The sequence below is a fragment of the Pocillopora verrucosa genome, chromosome 6 (assembly GCF_036669915.1).
Source record: "Pocillopora verrucosa isolate sample1 chromosome 6, ASM3666991v2, whole genome shotgun sequence".
Taxonomy (NCBI): domain Eukaryota; kingdom Metazoa; phylum Cnidaria; class Anthozoa; order Scleractinia; family Pocilloporidae; genus Pocillopora; species Pocillopora verrucosa.
In genome coordinates, this window is record NC_089317.1 from 2,888,509 (window position 1) to 2,914,070 (window position 25,562).

The 25,562-nt window shown below is 38.1% G+C and overlaps 1 protein-coding gene and 1 pseudogene across 1 annotated transcript; one reads left to right on the plus strand and one right to left on the minus strand.

Annotated features, from left to right (window-relative positions):
• Positions 1-1,046: 1,046 nt before the first annotated feature.
• On the plus strand, positions 1,047-14,785 carry LOC136282067 (NLR family CARD domain-containing protein 3-like). Its single transcript, XM_066169287.1, has 5 exons — positions 1,047-1,158; positions 7,155-7,873; positions 8,165-8,821; positions 10,111-10,299; positions 11,052-14,785. The coding sequence occupies exons 2-5, from the start codon at positions 7,168-7,170 to the stop codon at positions 13,985-13,987; spliced, it is 4,488 nt and encodes a 1,495-aa protein (XP_066025384.1). The 5' UTR covers positions 1,047-1,158; positions 7,155-7,167; the 3' UTR covers positions 13,988-14,785.
• Positions 14,786-21,778: 6,993 nt separating this feature from the next.
• The window catches only part of LOC136281636 (uncharacterized), an 8,060-nt pseudogene continuing 4,276 nt past the window's right edge, over positions 21,779-25,562 (minus strand).

Below are 25,562 nucleotides of genomic sequence, written 5' to 3' on the forward strand. Positions count from 1 at the left end.
GAGATTCAGAAGCTAAAAGATCTTTGCCGAATTAAAAACTGTCCTTGTCACTGCCTGCTTCTGATGACACCATTTTCAAGGGCAAGTTTGTGTTGTTGATAAACTGCACGCCATATAGAGGACAATCGTATTTCTCAAAATGAAGACGGACACGCTGCTTTGAAAGTGTCATAACCGCATTCTGAACGACATTATTAGAAGACATTGGAGACAAGTTTAAGCTGCGCTTAACCTCCTCACCTCTATCCACCCCTCTCGGGTTTCTGGATCAAGATCTTTGTTGACTTGCCGAAGTGAACAACAAATTCTGTGTATACTTCAGGGGACTCACAAGAACAACTCAGTGGGACGATGAAATTTTATCACTTTCCGAATCATGTTTCATGTCAAATCCCGTTGGAATAACGACTAAAACGTCTTCTTTCAAGCAAGTGATTCTGCAGATGCATTTCATCTGCTTTTCCTTTCAGGATATGAGGTCAGTAAAAATTTGGAGAAACGAATTTAAAGCAGCTGAAAATTTGCTGTTCACTCAGGCAGTCGCCAAAAACGGCTTCGTGTTTTGAAATTGCATCGGAAGTTAAATACGCAGTCACATACCGACACTCGGGATAATTTGAAAATTTTCATGTGAACATAGCATATGCACAAGTGAACGTGCTCTGTAGTTTTCCGTCTTCAATAGCTGTCCTAATAGTCGATAAAGGAAAATACCACAAAGTATTCCATATTAAGTATAATTATATTTATTATATTTGTTATATTTGTGCCAATTTCACTTATTTTCTTTTATTTTCGCTTGAGCATACGGGTGACTGAGTCACGTAGATAAGCAATCAATCATGCCTATTAATTTATTAAATTTATTTGATTCATTTTGAGCTGATCCTTGATTCTTGATCCTCGATCCTCAATCCAGTGATCTAGTGATCCTTGATCTAGTTTTTCCAGGAAAAATTGACTGTTGCCGCCATAGAGAGATGTGCATCTCCCGGAAACTCGCTTCTAGTCTTCCTCGGTTATTCTTCTCACATTAGACAAAAGCCCGGAAATCATTCCTGCAGAAGTTTTCAACATGGCTCAGGTGCGGGTAGTATGTGGTTGATCTCTAATTCGAAAGACTTCTTGGACGTTTGTAAGCGGACGATTGTCGCCAAGGTAAAGTCATTTGTTTACCATATACATACTTTTTAACTTGATTCATGTTATGGCAAGGAAAGGACTTGTCTTAACCCTCGTAGCTTAGTGCTTCGGCCAGCACTTCCTGTTGAAGAGATGCTCGTATTTTTCGAATTGGAGCTCATAGTTACCCTTTATGTCACTTCATTCAGTAGTTTTTGATGATGATTCACTTAGTTGCCATTATTTTTTCGAATTTGGCTGGATTCGTTCGGCTAGTAGATATTAAATTTTTGTTTTAAAAGACAAATGGCTTCAACTCATGGATTAGTGGTTCTGTCAGATCCTTCGGTTTGTTTGCGGAAGAGATGGTCGTATTTTACGAATTGGAGCTCATAGTTACTCTTGATATCACTGTATTCGGTAGTTTTTGATGTTGATTCACTTATTTGTTATCTTTTTGTCGAATCTGGCTGGATTCGCTTGACTACAAGCTGAGAAATATGTTTTAAAAGACAAATGATTTGAACTCGTAATGCTTCGGTCAGCACCTTCTGCATGTTTGTTTGAGACATCTTCGTATTCGCCAACTATTAGTTTATTTGTGTCGAGACCAACTTATTATTTTATATTGTTTGACCGAGTATCTATTATTTTGCCCGAATCTGGTTAATTTACTTCTACTTCTACTCTATCAATTGATGAAGCGTATTGATCAACGCATCACATCAATATAAGTACAATAGTAAATAAATAATAAATAAACACTAATAATAAAGTATATATCTGTGATAAGAGAAATTTTTTAAAACCACTTCCCAGTTTTGATAAGATGGTCACACAGAGCAGCCTTAAATTTTAAATTATCATCTATATTTACAATGTCGCCTGGAAGTCTATTCCATTGGTTGACTGACCACAGAAAAAAGCTGTATGCTTATTGATTGCAATTTGAATGTGGTCTTATGAAGGTTTTTAAGATACCACTCCTTGAAGTATGAGGTAAAGGAGTAAGATATGAATCTTTGTCAATATCAACAGTTTGATAACCAATCTGGTGAAACATTGATAATTGAGAGAGAATTCATCTTCCTTTGAGAGATGGCCACTCCAATTTATTGAACATATCAGTTACTACTCCTGGTTCCTTGGAATAATTATTGAAACAAAGCCTAGCTACTGAATGTTGGATCATATCAAGATGATGTATATCTTTTTTTAAATATGGATACCAGGCAGAATTTGCATATTCAATCTTAGGCCTAACTAAACTATCATAAAGCTTGGATTTACAGTCTACAGAGACATTTCTAAAGTTCCTCCTAATGATACCAAGAGTTTGTTTGGTACTTGATGTTATAATTATACACAATATGCTCTGAACATTTAAGGTCTTCATAAAGTATCACACCTAAGTAGGAATGGTGATGGACTTTGGTTAGTACATGATTTTTAAGAACATATGTTGTATCTACATTAGATTTTTTAGTGGAGAAGCAGATGGTGTGGCATTTATCAACGTTGAATCTTTCTCCCGTTTAGTTAACGCATCTAAATCTTTCTGTATGTTTTGGCAGTCAACTGGACTATTAATACTATGATATAGGAAATTAAACAGTCATCTACAAACATATCTCATTGTTGATGAAATACATAAGGGCAAGTCAGGAACAGTAATAGCCCCAAAACCATGCCTTGAGGGACTCCTGATGTGACAAAACACTGATTTGATAAAACATCCTTCAAAGCAACCCTCTCTGTTCTCTCAGTAAGAAACACTTGGATCCAGGGAAAGAAGCTGCCCTGAATTCCATAGTGACCTAACTTATAGAGCAGCCTCTGATGAGGCACTCTATCAACAGCTTTAGAGAAATCTCATATAAGGGTATCAACCTGTTTCTTGGAGTTCATTGCACTAACTAGGTCATGTATTGCCATTATAAGTTGGGTTTCACAATTCCTCCACTTGCAGAAACCATGTTGAAAATTACTAAGCACATTATGATCTTCCAGGTGCTTCCAAATGTGATGACATATAATATGTTCTAGTATTTTAGATGTTACTGAAGTAAGAGATAGTGGTCTATAATTACTTGCTAAAGATCTTTTCCCCTTTTTCAAAATTGGAACTACATTACCTTTAATCAAGTCATTTGGCAACTGACCCTGATCTAGTGACAGTTGAAAAAGTGAAGCCCGGAATTGCCAGCTCATGTGATAGTTCTCTCAGAATATATGTTGGCACACCATGTGGCCCACTAGCTTTATTCACAGTATGAGATTCAAGAAGTTTCTGGACACCTTATTTAAGAACATTAATTAGCTTTACCATAATTATCAGATGCATTAGTATTATCTTCCTCTAATGTATTTATCCTTATGTCATCTTGTCTTTTAGATTTTAACAAATCTGCAAAATTTCTTAGGCTGATCTGAACTAGGTGTTTCAATTAAGTTGTTGATATAATCATGATATACCTCATTAAGCTGTTTCTTGTAAATCTTACAAGTGTTCCTGTATTTTGTTCTATTTACATGGAAAATTCTGGAGGTAAATGTAATATATACTCTATCTCCTCTGCCTCTTGAAACTCATGATGGAAAAACATGCTGTGATTGAAATTCCCAAAAAAGCAGTCAACTTTTTGTAGGGCATCAGCTTTAATTTGCCTGATGAGCCATCTGACTGTGGATGCTTGTGCCAAGGAAAATCAATTTTACATCAATTAATGTTAGCAAAACATTGAACAGTTAAATTTTAGTTCCTGTGGGATGAAAATCAATCCAAATACTGTTGTGCTTCCATATTGGAAATGTGTTTTCAAAGTAGTTGTTGAAAATCAATTTTCTACTTTGCTGCTGGCTAATGTTGTGAATGACATTATGCATTCCTTCATTTTGAGCCTAAGGAATAACTGATACATGCCTGTACCTCTCCTCCAGAAATACTGAAAACTGCTGCTTATTAGCCGCCCCACTTAAAAGCCCAATTCAAAGCTCTCAAGTCTTTCACATTCATCATGAGACTCACGCAAAAAATATGATGTTCTCAAGCTGAAACTATTGTTTCTTACAGCACACTACTGCTGTCATTAAGTAACTATGAAATTATTATTGTTTCAAATATAATTTACTCCTTGTTTACTTTGCTTCAGAGTCTTTCCAGCAGTGGAAATGCTCACTTTAAAACAAAAGTATGCCATAGAAAATTCATATTTTTTCACAATTTTCAGGGGAAGTATGCCCCCATTCCCCCCCTAAGGATGGTGATGCCTGCAGCATCCCATTTGAAGGTTAAAATGCAGATGAAAATCTCAGACATGAAGGTAGCAAAGGGATGTGGGTTTTATAGAATTGTGTGGGTTCCCCCTGAGTGCCCCATTTGACTTTTAACCTTTAACACCCTAAGACATTGGTATTCATATTCTCCACACTGTTCTCTTTACATTTCCTATGGAACAGACAAGGAGAATTTGTCAAAGAAGTATATTTGATAGTGAAACAAATAGAAAAGTCAGTTTAGAACATAAGAGCTACATCAATTGTTTAATAGGTGTTTTAATTGATGAAAATATTTCTTGGAAAAACCATGTTGACTGTGTTGTCACTGAAATAAGTAAGACCATACAAATGATTGCTAAGCTGAGATAGATTGTTCCATCATCTGTCCTTATAAATATCTACTGTATAAATTCTTAATTGTGCCTGATATAACCTATGGACTCCCTGCTTAGGGCAATGGGTCTAAAAAATATAATTATAGTAAACAAAATTGCTGTTCTCCAAAAGCGAGTTTTGTGTTTAATTTACCTTACTGATAAAAAAGAACATGCTATCCCCTTATTTATAAATGCAAAAATTCTACCTATTACCATCATATAATATGAAGTTGAATATAAATTAATGCTTGATGTTCATAACAACAGTGCACCTTCTAACATCATTAAATCTTTTGTGAGAACATCAAACAATTATACCTAATAGTTACTCGCTCATCAACATCACAACTTGTTAGGATTAAGTACTCCAGGTGTCAAAATCTGGAATGAGATGCCAAATGAATAGAAAAATTTGTCAAAGAAATCCTTCAAAAAAGAAACAAAAAAGGCTCTTGTCAATATTCTAGAGACTGAAGATTCTTATATCAAGCCTGATGAGATAATGGTTAAATTTAAACATGGCAAAATTAAAACAAATTGAACTTGCAGTTGTACAATATCTTTGGTGCACTTAGATACTCAGGACTTTTTCTCTTTTACAATGAATGTCTTTCATTTTCCATTTTCATTTCTTGTGCATATTTTAATGTTTTGCTTTACATGATTGTATTATTTTCACATTTATTATTGTCAACAAAATCTGCTCAAAATTTTCAAAATTTTCAAAATGTTATTTTTTTTCTCTTAAGTTAGAGAAACTAGTTTTAACCACTTAAAAGTTAAATTTGCTGAAAAAATCTTAAAAAGAAGGTGAAATACAGCAGAAAGAATGTTGCAGGAAACCTGTACAGAAGAGCAAAAGGTGTCATAATTGTAAAGACCTCCAGCAGAGTGTTGATGTTTTCTGTGGGTTTTTGTTTAGGATCTCAATTTGCATATATTATTTACACCACATCTTGTACTGAACATTCACTGGGAATCTCCGGCATATTTTGCAAAATGTTGAGTAACGAGAGTCTTCATAAAACAGCCTAAAAGAGTGGACTAAAAGTGGAAGAGAGCATGAGCCAAAGAAATTGAAGTTAAGTTGTTCATTTTCACCAGCTTGCTTGATGACTTTTGGATTACATTTAACTTGTGTTAGTCACAAAATGACCTTTCCCACAAATTTCAAAATAGTTCTTTGTCAGGAAGCTTGCCAGGAGGTTCCATGTTGTGTTTTATTGGTCAGCGGCATGACTGCATTGACACACACTTTTTAAAAGGAGGCAAGAAAACTGTAAATTTCTTTGGAGGCCAAAAAATTGAGGTTTGCTATCACGCAAGTTACCTCTACATTAATAGGGTATGTAGATTTGTTAGATTTTCATGAAAATTACCTTGAATGTTCCTCAGATATTATCACACAGAAGTGCATAAGGCTTGAATGAAATTTGAAATATTTCTCTCACAATTTATCTGAGTTTGACATCAAGGGAAATCCAACCTCACAATATATTTTCTCAGGAACCAATGGGAATATTGAGATTGCCTGACAGTCTCTTTGTTATAGCCCATTATCTGCTGAGTGATACTGTCTAGTTTGTTTCAAGGTCTGGGGTAATATGTCAGGCTGGTAATTCAGTAAAAGCAAACACCATCAATGTTGCATTTAAATGCTTACATGCCTACCAAAATAAACAAAAACTGTGAAAAGCTTTGTTATTTCCATAGTCTGTACTTTATATTAGGTTTACTGTGATGTATATTTTTCTGAGTTTTCTGTTGTAACCTAATCATGTGTTTAGCATCAAGTACATATAAACAGATATCAAATATTGTGCAACAGAGCACATGTAAGTTTTCCCTTTACCTTTTGACTTTATCTTTGATTAACTAGCCATGATCTACTGAAGATCTCTGTTTATTACAGTTTCTTTAATAGTAGCATGAGTTGGACAATTTTTCCAGGAGGCAGCCTATTTTGTTGACAGTAATCTAAAGTAAAAAATTGCCCCACCTGGATTAGCAACTGCTATCAGCTGCAAGTTGAAGGAATATTTTGTATATTGAATATGAGAAAATAGATAAAGTGTGACATGAGAAATTCAGGAACATTTTAACTTTTTGATGATCATTTCCTTTATTCTTGTTACCCATACTTTTGATTCAAGGATGATACTGTAAGGAGAAATTAGAAGCCAATCACAGCTCTTAGAGGTTAAAGGGTTAAAATGGAAGATGCATCAAACTTATTTTATTGATCTGTTGTGTGATATTTAACTCATTTTGGAGTGTTGTAATATTCTGGTGTTGTAAAATTAGCATCGAGTAATGATTTTTGTGTGTGCTCTGTATGTTGCCTTCCATGTATTAATAACAAGCATTTCTTTACAGAGGACTTAATTTCATGGCTTCTGCTACCCCATTGCATCCTTCTACCAAGGAGGCCTCTAATTATGCCCAGCTCTGTCGCCTCCTTGTTAAAGTTGGATCACTTGTGCTAAGGGATATCTTTGACCGGGTGTGTCCATCAGAAAACCTTTATGCAGTTCTGACTAATCCCACAAACCATGCCAAATTGAAAACACTTCAAAAGAAGAGAGTCCTGAGTACTTCCCAGTGGGAGAAACTGTATCCTGCTTCCAAATCTTCAGTTTCCTCAAAGGACTTTGACACCTCCCTACTGCTAATTCTTCTGAAGAATATCTGGGGTCTTGCTCTCCCTGCCTCTGACGGGAATAACCTTCCTTCAGGATCAGACACCTCTCCAGAAGCTGGCATCACTCGCATCAAGTTTTTCAGGGACAGAGTTTTCAGTTATGCTGCTAATGCTTCAGTTGATGATCCAACTTTTAGTTTGTACTGGAACAACATCAAAGACACCTTTGTGCGTATTGGAGGGACCTGCTATGAGAAAGTCATAGATGATTCTGCACTCCATTGTATGGATGCTGATCTTGAAGAACACTACCAAGAGCTTCTGAGAGAGTGGTTGAAAGATGATGACTGCGTCACAGACAAATTGCATGAAGACAAAATTGTGAAAAAGGCCAGGAAAGGAGGGGACATGGAGGATTCCTCTGACATTTCTGAACAAAATTCATGGGAGAGGGGTGTGTGTAATTTTTTTTTTAAACCTGAGTTTTAAACTAACTTTGTAGAGTCAATAATGTACAGCAAGTCATACTAGATTGTTGGATGAAATGAATTTTGTGCAGATTTTTCTTTAAAAGTCACAACTATGTGTGATTGAAATTTTGAATCTTTATTCCCTTGATACATCAACAGTATCCATAATTTGCTTTTTTTTCTTCATCTTTCCTATCTTTTGATTTCCATTTGGGTTAAGCTATTTAATTGTCACATACAAATGTTTAAAAAAAAACTACAACCTTCTTTTTCAGAGACAGTAATAATGCCAGGGGAAAATACATCAGCACAGACTGGCAATAGCAGCCCACCAGAGCTCAGTGTGAAACTTCCAGAGTTGAGTGATCTTCCAACAATCTCTAATCCTTGGGAAACTGTTGAACTTCCTGTTGATATTCTTTTATTAACAGTGGAAGACTGTGAGTTCTTAAGCTGCTTTGCCTACCTGAAGAAACCCTTTAAGAGTTACCACATCAGTTCTGGCCCTGTGTACTTTGGGTTCATGGGTGATGATCAAGGAAAGAAAATGAAAATCGCATTGATGAGGTGCTCCAAAGGTCTTGATGCTCCTGGGGGTTCTTTGTCTGTTTCAAAAGATGCCATATTGCTACTGAGACCCAAGGCTATTTTTTCTGTTGGTGCCTGCAGTGGTTTGAACAGCAAAAAGGTCAAGTTAGGAGATGTGGTTCTTTCAGCAAAGCTTATAACAGCTTCACTCAAAACTCCCCCCAGCAGAGGTATTGGTAACCTGATCAAACATGTGGCTGATGGGTGGAAGGCACCTTTACATAATGCTGATGAATATAATGCCAAAGTGCACTGTGATGGGGTGGTTCTGAGTATCTCTGAGGCAAACAGAGACATGATTAGGAAACATCCTGAAGCAATCGCAGTTGAAATGGAAGGTGGAGGTGAGAATCATAATAATTCAAATAATTGATGAGCCAAGCACTTTTGCAGTTGAAGGAAGTGTTTTGAAAAACACTGCTCTGGTATTGTCTCTGTTGGTTCAAGAAATAGCATGTACCATATAGCATGCCAAATTTGCAGGAATATTATATATTGGATAATAATAGTGATTTTGTGTTTGGCTGGGGTTGGAAGATTTTTTTGCAGGTGAAGGTGACTGAATACTTCTTCTGGCTAAATTGAGTGTGCTCCTTCAGGGTGTTGTGAATTGTCTCACATTTGTCAACTGAAAAATGTAGAAAGTATTTTGCTGAATAGTTTGAGAGTTTAGGAATAGTATCACAGTCCCTGTTAACACTTAAACTCCCATGAGTGACCAAGATAGAATTTCTCCTTACAGTATCAACATGATACCAAGCCCATAAGTGATGGGAAAAGGAAAACAGGTCAATTAGGGGATTATTGGTTGATCCAAAACCAAATTCTCCTAACTTACATCACAGGACTTGTATAACAGACATTAACCCATTAACTCCCAAGATCTTACTGGAAATTCTCTTTACTGTCTGCGAAATGATTCTCATTATGTTAGTTTGGAGAATTTGGTATCAGATAAAGTAGTAATCCAATAATTGACATTTTTCTTTATTCTCATCACTTGTCTGCATGATATTGTATGGATGTAGTAAGGAGAAATTCTCACTTGGTCACTCATGGGAGATAAAGGGTTAAAGAGAATTACCAATGAGATCTTAGGAGTGAAAGGGTTAACTCTATCTGACAGAAGTTTGTCTTTTGAGAAATGTTGAAATTTACTTATGAAACAAGGTGAAGCCTGGGCCGAATTGTTCAGAGCTGGGTTAAGATAACCTGGGGTAAGTGTGAAATCTGATTTAAGATCTGAAAGCTTGAAGAGCCAATTCAGTTTATTTCTTTTTTACTACAATTCGATAATTGAATGCTCTAAAAACAATGGGTAAAATTATTCCAAACGGCTTTTGAACATAGAAATATAGAAACCTGGATTAAAATTTAACCTTGGGTTTGCGCTAATCGGCCTTTGAACAACTGGGCCCGAAGAATAATTTTACAGTCTCAGTGTACAATTTTTTGTTAATTAACGGTTGAAAAAAATTAGATTTCGGAACTAACTAACGTCTTTCTGCGATTTGCATGTTTACAGAAAGGCTAGAGTGTGAATCTTTTTGAGTTTTGATTGAACAATTATTTTAAGGATGCTAAGAAAATAAGCTTGATATATAGTTAACAGACATGAATGATTTTTTTTCAGGAGTGTATACAGCAGCTCACGATTTTAAGACAGAATGGGTGGTAGTCAAGGGCATCAAAGACTTTGCGGATGAAGTGCAGTCTTCAAGTAAGAAATGGAAACAAATTGCCTGTGTGATGGCAGCATCTGTTGTGGCCAACATTTTGATTGATCCAGCCATATTCCAAGATTGGCCTCACTTTCATGCAGGTATTGCTTTCTGTCTCAATCTTCTCTTTTTACAGGGATAGGTCTGACTTAGATCTAAGTTCCCATCGCACATTCTGGAATGGATTATAAATCAAGGTGATTGATTCAGTAATGGTTCTCAAATAGGAAATTAAGTTACCCTTATTTTGAGTTTACATTCCAGTGGGTTTAACAAGGTCTCTGAAGGTGGTGGAAGAAAAAAACATGTGATTGAATTGAGTGATGTAACGATGAATAACAATTTACTCCATGAGCCAGGCGAACTGGCCTGTATTCTATAGTTAGCGTGGTTTAACTAACACAACCAAAATATGAAAAATTCAGAGGCTAATGACATCTACCAAAGTGATCTGAAGTGATTTGATCCATGTTCCTGGACCACTAAGGAACACAGAGACTCTATGGTGAGCTGGGTCCCTTACGAAGTAGCGTATAAAATTGACATGATAACTTATCTGCACCGGATATTCATCATGTCGAGTTCAAAGTCTGCGTAGTTTCCAAGCCCCTCCTCCGTGCAGTGTTCTCAAACTTTTGCACACAGGCAGAAATGTTTTATTTTGCAGTTATGTTAAAAATATATAATAAAACAATTATTGATTCTGTTTTTACATGCTATAATGAATTCGTAAACTTCGTTCACGATATCATGCTCAACATCATCCTGTAATTGCTTACCTTTCCGAGAGTCATGGCGTTGTATGGTGTATCGCTAAGAATGCCTCAAAAACTAATAGCCGATTCTTTTTCAGATGGATTTGACCCAACTGAAATTATTAATAATATTCGTCAACACTACAAAAATCGGGAAGGTTGGCTGGCACCGTTTCCCTGGTGTGAAGACTTCCACTTCTCCTTTGACAAAATCTACACCAGACTGAAAGTCATCTACAGAAAGAAAACAAGAGGAACACCAACAGACCGAGTTGTCACGATGTCTGAAATCTTCAACCGGCACGAAGAATGTGAAGAGCCAAGAGTAGTGTTAATTGAAGGGAAGCCTGGTATGGGAAAGACCACTTACTGTAAGAAAGTTGTTGTCGACTGGGCCACAGGAAAACACGCAACCGGAAATTGCTTCACAAACTTCGTAATAGTGCTTTTGATCAAATGTCGTGATGTTGAGTCTGGCCTTTGGGAGGCCATTGAAGATCAAATTCTGCCTCGAGAAGTTGGTGAAGACGAACGCGAGAGATTCTTCGACTTCATTCGCCACAATCAATCTAATGTTCTTCTGATACTCGATGGATTGGATGAAGTTTCTGAGAAGAAGCTACATATGTTTTCAGAAATTATTCAAGGCCGAGTACTGCCAAACTGTCGCGTGGTCGCTACGGCACGACACGAGGCTGGAGTCAAAGTTCGAAAATACTGCGACACACTGCTAGAGATTGAGGGATTTACTGAAGAAGATGTAAACTCCTTCATCAGAAAGTTCTTCAGAGACAAATCAAAACTGGCCGAGCAGCTTATTGCACACCTATGTGTTGATTACAGGTTATATGCAATTTTGACGAATCCTCTCAACACTGCGCTTCTTTGCCTGGTCTATGAAGATTTGAAAGGTGTATTTCCTGAAAGTAGAACGAAGCTGTACATGGAAATAGTGGAGTGTGTACTAAGAAGGTACAGAACAAAGCAGCAACTACCAGAAAACGGTGAAGACCTTGTTGACCTTTACGAAAGGCAATTGAAACACCTTGGTTCGATAGCTTTGAAAGGTTTACTTGAAGACAACTTGGATTTTGACGAGAAGGAGCTTGGAAAACACAAAGCAAGCGATTTACCTGGATTTGGATTTCTGTCAGTTCAGCCTGGAGGCAGTAAACTAAGACCCACTAGACGTTATAGCTTTCTTCACAAGACTTTCCAAGAATTCTTCGCAGCATTCTATCTCAGTTGTCAGCTTATCCAGAAAGAAAAAAGCTTGAACAGTATAGCTGCTGACAAAAAATATCGCCATGAGCTGAAAGAAGTGCTTGTGTTTACATTCGGTATGCTTGTAAAACGACGCGAAGAAACAGCGGTAAACCTTCTGAAAAGTATAGCAACAAAAGAGAGAGACTTGACACTTATATTAGATTGTGTTCATGAATGCAAAAAGGAGAACAAAAATTTTGTTAAAAAATTGGCTTCTGCTGTCGGTGCTTCTCTTCAAATTGAAACTCTTAATTTTTCAGATGCAGAAGTAGATGAAACTGTAGCTGTCTTTTTAAGCCACGTTCTTAAAACAAATACCACTGTGACAACGTTGAATTTAGATGAGAATATAGTTGATGGTAAGGGTGCTGCTGCCCTGGCCGATTGTTTGAAAGATAATACATCGCTGACAACGTTGGGTTTGAGTGGAAATAAAATTGGTGATGATGGTGCTGCTGCTCTGAGTGAGTGTTTGAAATATAAAACATCGCTGACAACGTTGAATTTGGATTTAAATGGAATTGGTGCTGATGGTGCTGCTGCTCTGGGTGAGTGTTTGAAACATAATACGTCGCTGACAACTTTGAATTTGAGTTTAAATGGAATTGGTGCTGATGGTGCTGCTGCTCTGGCTGAGTGTTTGAAAGATAGTACATCGTTGACAACGTTGGTTTTGAGTGAAAGTGAAATTAGTGATGATGGTGCTGCTGCTCTGAGTGAGTGTTTGAAACATAATACATCGCTGACAACTTTGAATTTGAGTTTAAATGGAATTGGTGCTGATGGCGCTGCTGCTCTGGGTGAGTGTTTGAAACATAATACATCGCTGACAACGTTTGATTTGGGTTCTAATGGAATTGGTGCTGATGGTGCTGCTGCTCTGGGTGAGTGTTTGAAACATAATACATCGCTGACAACTTTGGATTTGAGTTTAAATGGAATTGGCGCTGATGGTGCTGCTGCTGCTCTGGGTGAGTGTTTGAAACATAATACATCGCTGACAACCTTGAATTTGAGACGTAATGAAATTGGTGATGCTGGTGCTTCTGCTCTGGGTGAGTGTTTGAAACATAATACATCGCTGACAACTTTGAATTTGAGTTTAAATGGAATTGGTGCTGATGGTGCTGCTGCTCTGGGTGAGTGTTTGAAACATAATACATCGCTGAAAACGTTTGATTTGGGTTCTAATGGAATTGGTGCTGATGGTGCTGCTGCTCTGGGTGAGTGTTTGAAACATAATACATCGCTGACAGCGTTAGATTTGTATGGTAACAAAATTGGTGATGCTGGTGCTGCTGCTCTGGGTGAGTGTTTGAAACATAATACATCGCTGACAACCTTGAATTTGAGACTTAATGAAATTGGTGATGCTGGTGCTCCTGCTCTGGGTGAGTGTTTGAAACATAGTACATCGCTGACAACCTTGAATATGAGACGTGATATAATTGGTGATTACCCTCATTTTGCTGAGTGCACGAAAAGTAATACATGGCTGACAAAGTTGGCTTTGCTTGAATATAGAATTGGTGGTGAGGGTGCTGCTGCTCTGGGTGAGTGTTTGAAACATAATACATCGCTGACAACGTTGGATTTGGGTTCTAATGGAATTGGTGATCATGATGCTGCTGCTCTGGCTGAGTTTTTGCGAGAGAATACATCGCTGACAACGTTGAATTTGGAGGGTAATAAAATTGGTGATGTTGGTGTTGCTGCTCTGATTGCTGCGCGGGAGTGTCATCCATCTCTGAAAGTATACTTTTGGTAAAATAAACCCCTCATAGAACGTGGCTACCTTGCCTTATGACCAACTTTAAGAAGCGTTTACGTCAGGAATAAGCAGCGATTACTGACTCTGACCTTGAACAGGGTAAATGTACAATAGCTTCTATTTATCGATATGAGTATTAGTATAAGACTTACGTAGCATCTGTTTGCCAAGATTATTTACGTTTGTAAGAGCTGTTATAAAAGCTTGCACGTTTAGAGACCGTTACACTTTATTACAATCTTATCTATACAGCTTTTACCTTTTCACGTTTAATTGATAAAGCTGATAAAAGAAACTATGCTTCATCTGTAACGCGCGTGCGTGTAAACCACCAGATTATCCGCGCGAGGATAATTTGGAAACATTGAACTGCCTCGGATTTTGTTGTAGTTGAAAATCGGATGTAATATATTTTTTGTCTTTAGCAATAAATCCTGCTCACATATTTTTTCTTGAGAGGGACTGCCATAATTGGTTTAAGGTTAGAGTAATTATTCTTTGGTGATCAGTTACTTGATTCTCATAAACTTACTTTGGTGTGATAATGTGCTGACACTTTTAAGTCCTGTGAGAAATTTGAAGTTGATAATTCTTAGGGTGCAAAGAGTTAATTAATAGAGTTGTAGCCATGTTGTATGGTAAGACTCTTTATGATGACTACATGAGGCTTTGTTGTAGGCTGTGAAGAACAATCTATTTTTCGAAGTGAACTTTTTTTAGAAAAGTTGTTACAAGACATTTTTTAATTTTGTAAGGGTATGTTTAGTTGAACCATTCATGTATTTCTTAAGACGTAACGGATATAAATAAAGTTATTTTCAGTAGAATTTCAGTTTTTCTCCTCTATTTTTTGTTGATGCGTATACTTTTTTTGCGTTCATCCAGAAAGTCCGTTTGATTACGATGCTCCTTAGCCTGCTGCTTCCTTTCTTCAATTCCCTTTTTTCGTTTGATATTTTTTGTAAACTGACCAATGGTCGATGCAATTTGGATGTTTAGGGGGTGGGTTTTAATCTGCTTACACTGAAAAACTGGGTGAAAGAGTGACTTGTCTTGCTAACTGAAATCAGAGAATACCTATGTCCAACTCGTGCATAGAGTTCTTCATCTAGCAATGAAATATGGTTGTGAACCTGTAATTATATTTCTTGCGGCAATGCAAGGTTGCTCTTATCTCAAAAGCCGAGCATGGTAACCATCAACTCCGCTGAGAAATAAACGCATTTATAGTCTTTAGAAACAGCACAAAATAGCATCCTGCGTTTATCGAATTTCTGTTCGCAGAATTTGTCAAATTTAGACGCTGTAATCCAAGTCTTTCTTCGCCTGCACAAGCCAAATTTTTCTATTTTCCATTCATATGTCACTTTCCGCCTCAGCTGCTCAAGAAATGGTTGAATTGCAGCGTAACAGTCTTTGTTTACAGCCTTAATCCTCTAACTCCCAGATCAAATTTGTAATTCTCCTACTGTCAACCATAGAATTCTTATGATGTTAGTTCAGAGAATTTAGTATTGAATCAACTAATTATCCCCAAATTGATATTTCTCTTTATTCTCACTACTTATCTGGTTGATATTGTATCGGATATTATAAGGAGAAATTCTGTCTTGGTTACTCATGGGAGTTAAAGGGTTGACTCCCGCGTGCATCTGATAACAAAACTCTTTAGGTTTTCTGCCTCGGAACAAATTACCTCAGAAGGCATTTTAGGCGATCGCAATATTTTTGTCTCATTGGAAATAAACACGTGCGGCAGTGAATTCCACAAGTTTCCTTTTTTGTCAGAAAAACACAGGATTATTTTCGTCCACTACCGATCGATTCAGTCGCCAATAATAATTAAATAAGATAATAGGATAATTGAATTTATTCACGGTTCTTGTCTGACATCAGACCATAAACAATCGAAGTGTTTCACAGTATTAGGTTTGTGCCCGAGTTCGATACCCTTTTTTTTTCACTTGCAAGGGGATATTTCAAGCATATTTGCTTTGTATGTAATAAAGCCTTACTAACGTCATGCGCCAATGTGGTTTCGTGCTCCAGCGAGTTCAGGAGGACAAATAACCAGTGTCTACATCTTAGTCAGTGAGTGACTCATTTGCATATCTGAGTCAAAACTGCGCGGCCAAAACGATTATGTTACGTAGCTGTGACATAAAAAACTGTGAAGAAACTTTGGTGGAGAAAGGAGAAATCAAGAAGAGAGGACAAACGTATTGCGTGGCCGGAGCGCTAAATGATGTTAGCTACAAGAATGATACACATACAACAAATATTTCTATACAATACTTTCCAAAGGATGTTGCTGTATAACCAAAATGGACGCGTTTCGATCGTCTTCATGGAGGAGATTTTACTCTTCAAAGTCGTCGGCCTCATGCTCCATCTCGTCTTCGAAGACGGCTGTTACGAACACATACCACTGGTCAAATCTGGGGAACTTAGATTGCCAATGAATTCAGCTGAAAAGAATGCTAATTAAGAGGCCTATTCCACATCGGACACGATTATTCCACAATCTTTTCGGCTGACATTTCGCAAGCGAAGAATGGTGAGCTTCTTAATGTTGTTTATTTCATGTGCTTTAGATGTACTCATACTCTTTGTCTACATTTGCGCCTTTCTGATCGTTTCAAAATCCCACTTGTTGTAGTTTCAATCGCATTTTAACAACAGAAATACATTTGTTATAAAGGTCAAGTCTTTTCCTAAGGTGACCGATATTCTGTTGCCTGAACAGTGCAAAACCTCTGGCGGATACTGGTATAAACTCAAGCTCGAAGGGGCCTTGTATTCTCCCAACCTAGGTTTCCAAAAATCCACCACACAGGCCATCATTTCCCCTCTGCCCTCAAGAAACTAAAAGTTGCAAAAATAGCAATGTAATTGTGATAACAGCACTGCAACGCGATGAATTGTGAAATAAAAATATTATTGACTCTGATAGTAGCGAATCCAAGTGCTGTGTGAAAGTAGGTGCATACGAAGTATTCATTTACAACTCTAATGTCGGTTATTTGCCAGTGAGCGAAATGGGTCATGTAGCAATGCTACGCTTAAACTAAAATAGTCTTTCTCTATATATTGAAATCCTTATTTGAGATAAACTTGAATCAGATGGCTATAAACTCACTCGTTTTCCATTTGACCGGCTCGAAGACGATAGCCTTTACCTTTGCAATGTCAGAGAAAAGAAGCAACTCGCAGTAAAACTGCCCGATGACTTCTCGGTGAAAATCTTTTTCGTTCTAATCTTGACCTTAACACCACAGGCGAGAAAACGTCTTTGTCCCTTTGTGAGTCTTTGTCGAAATCTTTGTTTGATGTACGCGGTTCTTCTTTGAAGGGCTGAACCGTACTCGCAACTTCCATTTCTTCTTTACTACTTGAGTACGATGTCATGTCAAGAGATCCTTGAGAACATGGCTGCCACGCAAGCGCATCGATGACGAACTCGGTCTTACGTTACAAGCGTGTCGCAAAATTCATAACAAGGGAAACAGTGTAATGTCAACTAACCTGCTTTTAATAATTGCTCCTATGTTACAACCGCTGGAGGTGAAAGTTTCTTCCAGATCACAAAATGAAGTCGACTTTTAGTACAATCTTTCGCTGCATATTCTATGTGCTTTTACGTGTGTTTAAGTGGTTCCCGAAGTGATTTCTGTGTACGCGTAAATCCTCGCACTCCGCCTTACATTTTCTTATTAACAGTCCAAAGGGAGCATAAAATGTCCAAAATTACCCCACTTCGCAGGTTTACAGGAATATTCTTCCAGATCGAATTGTTTTGTTTACTTGCTAAACTTCGTCTATGATGCAAAAGTAGGAATCATTCAAGCCACTAAATTGGTTCCAAACTTGGACGAAAAACAGCCCAAATACTACCTAAGAATCCTCAATGCTACGCCATTTTTAAAGCCCCAGAAAAGTACAAAAAAACGCGATGTCTTGAGCCCGCCGTAATCCGTTATTTTATCAGTGTTTTTCCCTCCCTAAACAAGATCTGAAGAGGAAGCGTTGTTTATCTGCACATACAAACCACGGGTTCTTTTACTCGAAGCTCGAACACCGTCCGCCATTATACGCAGAGAACCCTTGGAAAGTATTATAAGCAAATTAAATACGCAAAAACGAAACACCAAGCATAAGTCATGCACGTCTGAAGAGCTATCGATGTATAATAAAAAAAAGATCGTGAATTAATCAAAAAGGGCAGGAGGAGGAGTCCTACCCTAAAACTATCAATTTTTCCGCACGCTCCTTTCGTCCCCACCCTTCTCTTCCCAAACATGCATTCAGGAGGGGAGGTCAATTTTAGAAAGAGGGGGTCAAAATTCTTCCTACCCCTCTCCCACCGTCATCAAACCGTTCATCTGGTGCACATTCTCCTCTGACATCCCCCTCCTCCTTACTCGCCTCCACACACACACACACACGCATGCGCCAAACCCCTGATACACCCTTGAGTGGAAGTCAAGTTTACATAAAGGGGTATATATGCTATCATCCCGCGAGTGACTCGAGGAGCGGGAGCAAGTTTCCAAAGAAACTGTGGTGCTGCGTCGGTGGGGGATATAACAAGATGATTTGGTTTTGTTAACTGAATTAAAAATGTGAATTGATCACTGTAAAAGTTTCAAAAGAAGGCATTTTGAGCGTTAGTACTCAGGGGCTAACATTCCAAATGTTAGCTTAGAAACTCTTTGCGGTGGCCAAGTTATATTAAATGGTTCATCTAATAAAACCAAATCAATTTAAATTTGCTTTCGAGTCGCTTGCGTGTTCGGGCTTGTGGCGATTTGAGCGATCGCTTTGATTGACAGGCTTCGTTTTCTTTTCCTTTCTACTTTATTTTTGGTACGTACCTTTACTAAAGCAGACTTTTGTCTAGCCCCCCCCTCCTCCTCCCCCCCTACGTCCCCAAGCTCCGCCGTCCTTATAGAATTGTTACAGTGGAAGATATATTTTTACCTAGACACCCAACATGAGATGAAAACGCAAACGAGCGACAGACATTGTGCAGTCAGAGCGCGGGAGGGTTGAGTGAAAAAGTTGTGTTCTCTTGTCATAACAATCAGAATACTTGGTGTCATTTTGTCTGACTTTTATTTAATTGAAATTTCAAATCGCTGTCCTATCAATAAAAAGGTACTCTCTTCAAAAGCCTTTCTCTTAGTTAAGAATCAAACATTAAACAAAACTCTTTTACAAAAGATTCATCGATCCACCAAAAATATTCATACGTCCCTTTTTTATGCAACCACATATTACACTCCGAATTCGCTGTACAAAAATAAACGTCCTTTGGAACTTTACATCTATAACTATGACTCTCTTTTCCATTACCTTAAAACTGGTTTCATTTTCTTGTCTTGATTAGACCCTATTTTCATTTTAATTTCAATTCTTACCACTTTCAATAGAACTTTCTTATTGACCGGACATTATTTATCGTCTGGGCGTGTGGGGGGAGGGGGATTTTTGTTCTGTAGTCAATTTCCTATACCCCCCTTTATACTATGTCGGCGACGACTGGTTCCCTCTCTGTTCCCCCCTGAAAACCATGTGATCTCCCCATCATAATCATCCACCCCCTCCCCTCAGGCGATAACTAATGACTGGTTCTGTATTAAAATCTTGCTTGATCTCTACGTTGTCTTCATTATCATTTATATCTCAAACTCTTTTGACCTACACTGTTCAATTTTGTGATAGGCGATCGCGAATTGCATAGCATGGTATAAATTATTTTATCATGTAACTTTGTTCGTACGTGCGTTATCATTGGTCAATTTAGGCAGGTCGTTTTTCACTACACGGCCCACTAAATTCAAATGTCTGCGTGAATTGAAATCTTTCCTTTCTTTTTGAACCCAGAGATATGATAAATATCGTACTAAAACCTCGTTTTCCAGGTCCTTCCTGTAAGTTACAGAAACTCGTTTTTCTCTCGGATTTATGGCACGCGCACTTTGATCTTCCTTGCATTGGGCCATAAATCTGAACAGAAAAAACTTGGTCCGTAACTCAAGTACAAACCTCAAACTCGGTTAGTGAGACGCACGTGCATGTTTTACTTAGATCCGTGTTTTTTAGAGCCTTTCGCATAGACACGAACTTTAGTGTTTTAAAGTGACTGACATGATATTTCAAAGGCGAATCGAATGCATACAACGTATGTATATCTACATTACCAACTACAGTATAAACTGTAATTCTTTTTATATACAACTGCATTTTTCTTGAACAAACATACGGTTCTCCTTATAAAGGCATTTGTCAATTCCCACCGGCACTGTCCCACTTTCGTTCCCAAAACCTCAACCAAATGAGTATAGAGAGCCTTAGAACGAAATTGTTATAGTTTGATTTCAAAATCAAATCTCCGCCCAGACAGAACGTCAGCGTCCCCTATACAGCTTCAACGCAATTAAACGAATTTGCAATATGCAAAACTTAGCTCAATTTCCCGACATCCAATGCCATGGAAACAAATGTCGTCGAACGTCGAAATATTCCATAAAACACAAATTAGGAAATATTACGTCGTAGAATCAGTCTCTCAGTAACATCAGAGAACTGTGCCGACACTATTAAAACCTGCTGTGCTTCATTCATCTTACACACGAAAAGAGTCCAGGAAGAAGTTTACTGATGGGTAAACAAATAAATTGATGAGCAGCCTCATTGAGGAGAAACGTAAGTTTGAGCAAGAAAAATTTCTGAACTGTAACAACTTTGAATACTATATATATCTATCCTACATCATTATTGCTCTAGTCTTCTCACTGCCATCACATTTATCCGGCAATCTGCAGATCTAAGGCCCGTGAAAAAGATGAGCAGGTATCTTGCTCAATGTGAATGAAAATTGTCTCATCTCTTCGTAAGGCGCCATTTTTCTCTTATTTCTGCCTCACGTCTAACGGTGCAACTATGACGCATGCAACAAGCTTGCAACACTGCATACTCCCTTGGGGCCTTTTGCACGTGCACAAGCCAAAATCGCGTAAAAAATTCCTCTCACTCTCACAAAAACTTGCCGGCTTTCGAAAAGGAATTCTTCTTCACTCCTAAGCGAAATTAATTTCTGCCTCCTCTTCGGAAAGAGTTATCTTCGCTTTGTATTCGACAACTTACTTTGCTCTGTATTCGACAACTAACGAACAGCAGCAACTTCGTCCGTGATTATGATGCAAGAAAACTTCACTTTCCTCCCCCTACTCAGTAGAAATTTTTCACAATATAATTCATATTCATCGATTTCGGCTACGGTTGTCGCAGCGGTTAAAAAATGTTTTTCAGAACATGTTTTAAAATCCTACGACATTTTTGAGACGTATGCGACAGTCGTAAGCGAGTTGCAGGTTTGATTTAGACGAAATAATTCGTTTCGTAGGCCTGTCGTGGGCTTGTTGCACGCGACAAAGTCGTACGGCGTAAATCGGCCTTAAAAGATTTTACCACCCGCGTCGGCGGGGAGGCGCTCGTGTTAAAGTTTCGCTTTGTGACTTCCTCTCGCGCACAGACATCTTTTACACCATCGGAAACCGCTCATGGAAAAAAAAGGAACAACAACACCTACCTTAATTACAACACGAACAAAACAAACGACTTAATAACCTTTCATTCACGATCCAAGACTCTGCGTCCATTTAACATTGTCCAACTCAAGTTTTCCGCTTAATCCATCTCGATAGTAGAGAGCTCCACCTTCGGGCGACTACCTGAGAGAAACGCCTTTTCTCCTCGCTTTCACGTACAGTTCCTTCTGCTTCATCAATTATCCCACGGCTTAAGAACTTGCACGCAGTCATCCCTCTTCATTTTCTTCAATACATTGATAAGGAAATCCACAGTGGAACTATCTTTTTGTCCCCATTGATAAAGCACGTTTTGAGTAGCCTCGTTGACCTCAAGTTCAAAGTTTTTTATCTCATTCGTAGTAAACTCGAGGTATCCCGCAAGTGTCACCCAGTTTTTGCTTGACTTGGGGTTTAAAAACTTTCCAAGTTCGATGAAAACATGAGCGGGAAGGTCCCGAACCAACGTTTTACCTGTGGTAGAAAAATCAAAAATATTATTATCATATTCTGAGACTTACAAAAAGTACCATTTTGCTGGTAGATACAGGAGGTCTGAGGAGAGGTCGCAGGTGCCCATACAGTTATGAGATTAGCTTAGGTAATTTGCAGACTTCAGGGGGAGAGGGGTGAGACATGCTACGGTTAGCCTTCGCCTTGGAAGGGTTAAGGTTCGTTTCCGTTAAATATCAATAAATGACACAAGGTCCAGTCTCTAGCGTGGAGTTCAAATAAAAAAAACGACTTCCACTTCGAAAATCCGAAGGTTGGCACCACTCCGTAGGTCAGCGGTACATGTTCGAAGTTAAGGAGTTTTAATCTCCACCTTGGTTTCTCGTGTTTTCTCATTAAACTAAACACCAAGAGACCGTCATTTTTTTGTAATCGGTGGAGCTGTGGCCGGGGCATAATTCAATTTTTGCTGTTGCTCAATGAAGCAGTTTTTATTCCTCGCCCCGCCTCAGAGAATTGCAGTGTTTAGTGGTGAAGGTAAGTTTTAACCCTTTAACTCCCAAAATCCTTTTGTCAATTCTTCCCTCTAGCTGTAACAGATTTCCTTGTTATTAGTTTTGAGAATTTGGTGTTAGATGGGGATAAAAAAATCTACTCGATAAGTTTCAGAATTCTCATGACCTGTTTGCTGGATGATGTAGAGATATTAGAGATAGGGAGAAATTTCATGTTAATCTTTTCTGAGAGTAAAAGGGTTGACAACGAGAAAATGGTAGCGAGCCGAGACAAAGAACTTGCCGAAAGAAAGGAACCAAACAGTGAGAAGTGAAAAATAAACAAAAGCAAAACAAAACAACATAAAAGACAAAAAAACAAAAACAAAAGAAAAAGGTAGAAAGTATTGAAAGTATGCATCATAAAAGAAACCAAGAATTTAAAATGGAAAGACGCTCTGATTTTAAAAGAGACCATCGATTAGGCATACAGCGAGTTGAACAAATTTCTTGATCCAGCTGCCCATTTTATGTGAAAAAAAAAATTTTAAACCTATTCTGTGTCAAAGTCATGATACGATTATACATGACTCTGTCGGAATAGACTGTTGAATTATTGTTTTTTCACATTAAATCTAGCGTGAACTATAACTTAGTTTTGTAATAATTTCCATTCTCGGTTCTTCCTTAGTCCTTCTTTATTCAAATATGTCTGCAGATGTTCTGGATTGTGGATGATGCCCATGCGTTCTTCAACAATCCTTTAGTTTCACACATATTGTAATATCCAGTTAGAACTAATGCAAAGTGTGAAAATTACTTCGATCATGAATAGGATTTCCGGAAATGCTAAATAGCAACAGGCCTTGGACAAAAAAATATCTGAACTATGGAAAATAATCAACTAAAAATTGTCAAGTTCAAAGATGTCACACCACACACAGAGCGAATCGTCACGAAAGTGTCACGCGGCCACGCGCGCTTCTTCTAACTCCTTAAGGATTATTTTGAACACAGATCGAATTCTTCCCTATTTAAGACATACTTACTTTTTCCGTTGCTTACCCTGACGCCCGGTAACGAGCCACTACTGCCCTGAGAGTCAGAATCTCGTTGATGACTATTTGGTCGAGAAAACTTGCGTAATCCTCTCAGTCAATCAGGAAGCAGAACTCAAATCAGCATTCTGTCAACATCGCGACATCCTACAGTTTTAAATTGCGTCCGATCTCCTCTTCGAGCGTAACATGTGTAGGTGTCAACGAGTAACAGGTAAACATGCATAATATTTGCTGTCAGGATTCGCGTTCGCGGACTACGCAAAATTTGTCTTTTGTCTTTTTCCCTCTAAGCAGATGAGAATTAGGAAATCTACGAAGTGTTTTAAAAAAACTCACGTGGGGTGCTATTTTCCTCCTCATTAAATCGTTTGATTCGCAACTTTCTCAGCTTTTCTCGTTATTGTCGCCGTTCTGTTTGGCATAAGAGCCCTAATCTTTTTTCTGATGGCAATCCCTTTTGAGACTTCGCTCAACCTGACGATCTGACCTCGAAAAAAATTTTTTTTTTCTTACCTTGAGGGTCATAGGCCTGGTTTCCTCCATGCCGATTTTGTTTCCTCCAGTAACAGTAAAAAGCCACAGCAATTAGAACGAGGAGCATCACAGCGACAACGATACCAATGATATATGTTATGGAGTTAGATGTTACTTTCTCTACGGGGCTTAATGAACTCCCAGCATTGGTTGGTAACGAAGGTGCTCGAGAGACTGCAATGATTGAAATAAAGCGTAAGTATATATCTGCGTTACTGACCAAATGTGAGGTCAAGATAGCTGGATATTGGTCAGTTAAGGAACTCAATGACCAATTTTATTCTTAAAAATACCTCCAATCCAAACAACATTTTTGGGAGACCTTATGAGGTTGATTCTCAAAGAAAACTCTTTGAAATTCAACGATTAACACTCTTTACAAACACTCGCAATAGCTATGGGAACAAAAATGACGGTAGCTTTTGCAGTCATATTCATGGCTCACATTGAGAAACAACTACTAACGAGCTGCAAGTCACATAAATCATTTCTTTGTAAAAGATACATTGATGATATCTTTTGTGTGTGAACCATTCCCGAAACCGAAAGCAACAACTTCATTGATTTCGCTGACTCATTTTACGCCATTTTTAGATTCACGCACGAAATTTCATCAGAAAACATTTTTTCCTCGATACTGAAGTTTTTATAGGACAGAGATTTACCGATAGGAAAATCCTTGATGTTTAGACATAATGCGAGCCCACAGAAACGTTCTAATATACACACTTCTCTTTACGCCACCTTCTCAGTGCTAAGAAGAGTTTTGTAAAATGAGAGGCACTGCGCTTATTAAGAACAAACTCGGTTAAAGAATCTTTTGAGTTAAAGAAGAAAGAATTTGTTGACTTGCCTTGTAGAACGAGGCTACCCTCAGGACCTTGTCGAAAAGGTCTTACCCAATGCACAATTCTCATCACGTAACACGGCTTTGAAAAACAAACCGAAATCATCTAAAAAGATTTTGGTATTTATTAGGACTTTCAACCCTGCTTAGAAGAATCTCAAAAAGATTCTTATGAAACACTGGCACCTTATTTCAAGCAACAATAACCTGGCGCAAATGTATCCTAATCCGCCAATTGTTGCTAATCTGAAGGACAGGTCTCTAAAGATTCTGTTGTTAGAACACAACTTCCTTCACTTTAATTACACAACGGAGTTGTACACGATAAGGGTTTAGTGAAAATACTACAAGAAAAAGCAATAATTTCATCCCTTTCCATTCTAATACATCCTACTTCCTCCGGATAACTCCTCCTGCGCCCCTATGCAACACGGAATGCGCAGGCCTACGCTCGAATTCCTCATGGGGACTCTTTTTTTTTCTGTGGTGAGCTCGTGACAAGGCGGAAAACCATCTTTTTTTGCTGCACAGATTTTTCATGCTGCACAGAGACGCTAATGAGCACGAAATTTATTGAAAAACTGAATATGA

Bases quoted from the DNA above. Each gene is read 5' to 3' on its own strand.
- LOC136282067 (XM_066169287.1), top strand. From the start codon at position 7,168: ATGGCTTCTGCTACCCCATTGCATCCTTCTACCAAGGAGGCCTCTAAT. The intron at 7,874-8,164 runs GTGTGTGTAATT...CTTCTTTTTCAG, and splicing joins ACAAAATTCATGGGAGAGGG to AGACAGTAATAATGCCAGGG. The intron at 10,300-11,051 runs GTATTGCTTTCT...ATTCTTTTTCAG, and splicing joins TTGGCCTCACTTTCATGCAG to ATGGATTTGACCCAACTGAA.